The sequence below is a fragment of the Hypomesus transpacificus genome, chromosome 11, assembly GCF_021917145.1.
Source record: "Hypomesus transpacificus isolate Combined female chromosome 11, fHypTra1, whole genome shotgun sequence".
Lineage (NCBI taxonomy): Eukaryota > Metazoa > Chordata > Actinopteri > Osmeriformes > Osmeridae > Hypomesus > Hypomesus transpacificus.
The window spans coordinates 14877234-14883591 of NC_061070.1; the positions used below are offsets into that span (position 1 = coordinate 14877234).

General features: G+C 39.1%; 1 protein-coding gene across 1 annotated transcript; it reads right to left on the minus strand.

Annotated features, from left to right (window-relative positions):
• Positions 1-3239: 3239 nt before the first annotated feature.
• Positions 3240-4421, minus strand: olig3 (oligodendrocyte transcription factor 3). Its single transcript, XM_047029906.1, has one exon. The coding sequence runs from the start codon at positions 4305-4307 to the stop codon at positions 3543-3545; it is 765 nt and encodes a 254-aa protein (XP_046885862.1). The 5' UTR covers positions 4308-4421; the 3' UTR covers positions 3240-3542.
• Positions 4422-6358: the final 1937 nt, after the last annotated feature.

Genomic DNA, 6358 nt, shown 5'->3' on the forward strand with positions numbered 1-6358 from the left:
GGGCCAGAGAGGAATGGCCTTTGCACCTGCCACCTAATTCAGACCTGGGCTGGGGGAGCAGGGGACCTGGCATCCAGACTGAAGAATATTCAGCCTGTCATCCCACTCCATAACTTAACCCCACAACTGCTTTTGTTCTAAGGGCTGGGGGGGCGAGCTGAGCAGCAGCTTCGACGATGCAGCCACTGCCTCTTATTCAACTGAAATGTATTTTCAATTGCAGCCCCCGGCGTTGGCCCGGCACAAGCCTGGCTTTGACGGGCCGGTTTGGCTCTGGGCTACCAGCATTGTTAGCATTGTTAGCATCAGTGTCTATTGTATGGAGGCTCTGAGGGAAGGCATACTTAACAAGGCAGCTCTCTCAGAGTGTAAAATCCCAAGTGTTTCCAGTAACAGGTGTGTCCACTAAGGATGACTGGTCATTTGTCAATCCTGAAAAGAATGAGCGGCTACTTAGAAAGCTTGTCTTTTTGACTGCAGCCCATCAAGACATTACTTGAGAGCATGAAAGGGTCTGCCTTGTTAGTTGTCTTGTGACCCTTCTGTGGTTTTTAGGCTGGTGAGCTGGCAGCCACTGAATGAGGCTCCACAGCAGTGTGGCTGATCCTGGGACTGTTGCAATTTCCCTCTCAGAGACATCCATGGGGTAATTAGAGACCCGTTGATCAGCGTGCAAACTTTTCCCAGTCTTTTCCTGGTGATTGCAGTGTGGAGGTGAAATGCTATCTATTATACAGTTTACTTTTAAAACATAAACGACATGAACGATTCCTTTCTTGATTCCTTCCTTATTGATTGATCAGTTTATTTTATTTTATTTAGACTAGGCTTCAATTTCATACTAACATTCTGTCTTTAGCTGACATCGTTATTCAATAACTGAACAGATGTATATTGTTTTCAAAAACGGAGGTAAGAACATCCGTCTTTCTGCAAGACTTTTAGATCCAAACAACAGTACCGGTAGTTATGATGAGAATCGTAATATCTGATGAATCTCCCACTGAGGACTTTATTAGCTGCAGATCTGTATTTTAAAAAAAAAGCAGAAAAGAGGAGGATACATCTCAGAGGAAACTAGACAAACATATCACTCACGTGCATCCCTAACAATAATTACTTATGAGATTACTCTACTGTAAAGTTTATACCTCAACAATATTAGAATACAAACCAGACAAGTATAGGTTACAGAAGCAATCCTTTTCAAACATACATAGGCTACTTCGTCTAGAATTTATAATAAATGATCGAATGATCTAGAATAATATTTACGCTTTACTCTTGATAAATATTGTAATTATCCATCTCACAATAAGGGCTAGATACATTCAGAAAACCTCATTATCAGCATTAAGAAATATTTCTCGCCCCATCGCTTTGAAAATGGTCCATAGAATAATGTATTTTAAGTAATTAGCCTACTCTAACTCATGACTATTAACTAACTACTGCAAGCCTCGTTTGACACTGCATCGTGTCTGTGAACGGTTAAAAGCCTCGGCTTAAAAGGACATTGCAAACCTCCTGTTTAAAACCCATCTGGCACGGATAGTCTTTCCGTAACTGTTTGTATCCTAAAGACAAAGAGTGAAATGAACTCCCTCTTTCACTCTCTCCAACCTGCATCAGTTACTACGAGGAAAAAACTTGAGTTTCCCAACGAAAAGTTACAAAAGGCTTTTTAATCCACTAGCTCATTTACATGCTGGAAGAATGAGGACTGAATGCATAATCTTCCGCATTTTAGGATTCTCTAATCCCAACGCTCTCTCTGATGTCCTTCTTTCCCTAGTCCCCCGTGAACAATTAACTTGTAATCTCCACAAACATACATTCTGTTGCAGCCTATCTGATGTGCAATGAGCCAGAGAGACGGCCCGGGGGACTTACATCCCAAACCGCTCGCGAGTCCCTTGGTGGATCTTTACGTTGTACAATGACCAGCATAACGGAACCTGTCCAATCATTAGATCAACACATACTATACATATTTGTAGCTTGCCACATTATTATTTAAATGTTATTGATGTGGTCAAGAAAAAAATCACATGAAGGCTAAAGCAGTAGAATATGTTATAAAATATATATTTTAAATTCTACATAATTTCGTCATGATAAAGTAACGTCTACATTCTCCTCAATTTGTCTATGCGTTCAGAAAATTAAACCCAAACCAATGTTCAAGAAATTCTGCCCCGACAATTTAGGAGGGTACTGACTTCCTGTACTGACTCACATATTGGATGAATATGCCAAATCAACCTCATTGAATTAATTTCGTTTTGGTAATATATTCTTGTTGTGTTGTTTCTTATTGAATTTCTACGTCCTGCTGATTTCAGGCAGGGTGATAGACTCAAAAGGTATTTTGTTATTCAAAATTAAGTAAGCAACAATACATTTCGAATTAATTTGTCACGTTGGAAGAAATGTGTGTGCAATAAACGGTGGTGTTTTTCATTTTTAAAATGATGACGTCAATAAAGTTCTTCCTCAGGTCGTAGTTTGTGTGTGCAAAAGGATGTAGGTTGTAAAAGGATTTAACCAATCACAATTAAACATATGATGAGAAAAAAAAAATTGAAATTATTATATAATGCCAAAATAAGATATTAGGCTATCTGTAAAAATCTGTTTTTCAGTGTCCCATGCATCAGGAATTATGTGAAGTGCCTTGGCCAAGTCACTGAGTCTATCTGTAGGCCTTATTGTTTCCAAGCATAAATCAATTAGAATGGAGACTGTGTACCCAATAGACATCACTTCCACTTGCTAATGTTTTTGTATATAAATGCAGAAACCTGAAATCCAAAAATCAACATACGTCGCCATGAACAAACAGCCGCAATATGGGTCATTTGAATCCGTTTTATTGAAATTTCTTCCAGGGACACTGGGCAATAATAAATAATTTGTTTGGCTAATCATCGAGAATGTACAAAAATAAAGACACGGGGTCTCTGGGCATAACAAACTCTTTCCAGCAAAACAATAATGCTTTGTAGTTGTTAGCACCGCAGAAGCCATGCATAAAAGAGATCAAAATACTAATGGACACATGTATAACAACACAATCATCGTTTAAGTCAAGTCAAGAGCCATATCATCTCACACTTTTTGAACTAAATAATCATACACTTTTTTTCATACACTGTAGAATGCAGTTTCACCATCCTTGTTACAAGGCACAAAGGGCATTCTTCATTTTCACAAATGATGCCTGATAGAACAAACAAATCAAATCAAATGTCCATGCAATGTTCCATTCAGTCCCGCTGTCACATGTGCTGCGGGCTTCACGCTATGATAGAGTTTCACAGTTGTGTTTTTGTTTACATTGTTTAAGGCGTCTATGCTGACACAAAACAAATAGCAAAACATTAGCCTATCGGGATCCTTGTTACAAGGAGGAACTTTTAGGTTGTATACGCAAAACAAGACAAACAATGAATGCATGCATGCATGGAGGCAATATCCTCTTGTCCTTGGTATTCACAATTTACAAATTGTCATTTTTCTCTTTTTCTCTGCATCTGATGTCATTTTATCATGTCTTTGTTTTCGCTCGTCGTTAGTCTTGTCAGACCTGTGGAGGTGATAGGGATATGCGGTGGAGGGGGCATCTGGCAGATGGTGCACGGACATGGTAACCCTGCCCAGTGCTGGAACCCACTTCCGAGTTGTAGCGGGTGCGGGGGAGCACTCTTAATCAGCGAATGAGGGGCGCGAATAGAGGTAAGTCCAGGTAAGGCCGTGGACAGCGTTGAGGGTGAAGACGAGGAGAGCGGGTTACCGAGGAGAGGGTGCACCTGATGCGCTGGGTTACCGGAGTGACCACTGGAGTGTGTGACCGTCCCGCAGTGGAACGCTGAGTGGTGTCCTCCGTATATCTCACCGACCAGCCGCTTCATCTCGTCAAGGGAGCTGTTCAGCATCAGGATATAGTTTCTGGCCAGCAAGAGAGTGGCGATCTTCGACAGTTTTCTCACTGACGGGCCGTGTGCGTAAGGCATGACCTCCCGGAGTCCGTCCATGGCCAGATTCAAGTCATGCATCCTCTTGCGCTCGCGCCCGTTAATTTTGAGACGTAACTGCTGGACCTCTTGCTCAGTGACCTGTTTCTTGAGTTTGTACTTGCTGCCGCCAGGTGACTTTTCCCCGGCCAGGGAGAGGTGCTCGCTCGTCATCCTGTGGAGCAGTTCGTTTTGTGCAGAGGACATGGAGCTGAGGCGTCCGTGGTCTCGAAGGAACATCTCATCCATGTCAGGCGATGAAGCTCTGCTCGAGCTGGAGTCAGAATTCATTTTATTGGTTCGGTTCGGGAGGAGGTCGCTTCCTTCCTAGACACAAGATCACCTGATTTTGTCGTTAGAATCCCGTCCCCCCTTTTTAAGAAGGATGTGTATCTAAGTCGACGCAGTGGGCTTGTGGTCCTCCGCGTGTTGCAATGTATTGATGTCTGATCTCGTGTGAGCACCTCTATGTCTGTTGTGAGGTAAAAGGGAGCTGTGGGTTTTATAGAGCTGCCTGAGAGAGGGGAAACAAAAGCTGTCCTATTCATAATGGTCTAGTTAGGATGACGTCCCCATCATAGGGCGGTGGGCTTTGACTGTCCCATTGACCACAGGAGCATCGATTCACTCTCATTGTCATGCCACCATAGGGCACCTCTCCTACCCGGGACTCTCTGAAACCAAGACAACTTGAAAACGCTCTTCTACATGGCTCCGTAGAAATATAAACGGGTTAGTTTGAAATCGTCGTTTGATCGAATCAATTTGTAATGCATGGCTTACTATTTATATTGAATATAAGGAATTCTTTATGAAAGGCAACTGAAAGTACAAATATTTACGCATTTTGTAAATGCTAGAGCTGGCGTAATTTACTTAAAATAAATGCATATTATCTTTCCTTATGTATCATAATTTAATTGTTGAAATATATCATAAACTGCCATAACCCTCTGTTCTTATAAAGTGACTATGCTATGTTAATTCTTATTTCGAACCATTTTCACATTAAAACTATATGTTATAATGCACAAACATATTTTCAGATCATTTTAAGATTGTTGCCTTTCAGTGAAATCTTATTGTGGTTTTTGAACATATTTTCGACCAAAGTTAGAAAAACAACTTATAATTGGCTAAGAGAGTTTGAAAAGTGAAAGTAAAAATATTCCTCAATTGTTGCTTCCATTGAAACATCAAAAACGTTTAAACTACTGCGTAAGCTATTCAGTTCACTATAAGATTAACCACCATTTGCATTCAATTCTGTTGTTTCAAAAGTAAAACTTTGCAACAATATACCAACATTAAGTGACGTTTCCGTACGGTCCATATCTGTCACAACACCGTGCATCATTCATATGCTAATATTGATAATGTCCAAATACCTCAAATCCAGTCAGGTACACATGATGAAAATGCACATAGCTAACAGATGCATTTGAATCCAAAATAATTTACAACAATAAATCTCCAATTCAAAAAGCTGTCAGATTAAGGTGACTTTGACCTTTTTGGTGACCCTACACTGGGCTTCATTTTGATCCATGAGTCCATTATTGGAACGTTTAAGTTAAGTGCAATTTAGAAGGCCTTTAAAAGTAACTTAAAAGTTTAAAAGTAAGGTCATTCATAAAAGACTATTCTGACTCCAGTCAACAGTTTCAGCGGTAAACTGAAAACAAATAGCAATTTGGCATGCAGCCTATGCAGAAATATCACACATTCAGGTGGAAATATTAATTTCCTTCATTTAATAATGTTCACAACAAGTGTTGACTGCAAAACCGTTTACATGAATCCAATTAAACTGAGTGCCAGATAACAGAATAACAAACACATAAATACAGAATAGCCCTCAAAACTCACATAATTATGACTATTATTATCATCATAATTATTATGAGCACTGGCAATATAATAATAAAAACACACATAAAACATAATAATAATATCAACATTAATAAAAACAATAACATAACAGCTATCATTTTAACAATAAGGATACAAATAATAAAAATTGTTGCAATAATTATTACAATTAACATTTCTACAATTGTATTTGGTGTTATCATTCTTCATTCAACAGTTATCATTATTATCAACATTGATACCATAACTTACTTTAACTAGCAATAATGCTAGATACAGGAAAAGTTAAACCCTCTGCAGTTACTAATTAGTCAATCCTAATGAAAGTTGATAATATATCAAAATAACAGATTTCAATCCTTTTCATTTAATACCCAATTGAAATGATGACACAGAAAATTATTGATGATTGAGCAAAAACAAGATAGTGTGACTAAATCAATAAATCACATAAGTGCAAGGCCTTGCTA

Excerpts from the sequence above, each read along its gene's own strand:
- olig3 (XM_047029906.1), bottom strand. The coding sequence starts at position 4,307 with ATGAATTCTGACTCCAGCTCGAGCAGAGCTTCATCGCCTGACATGGAT.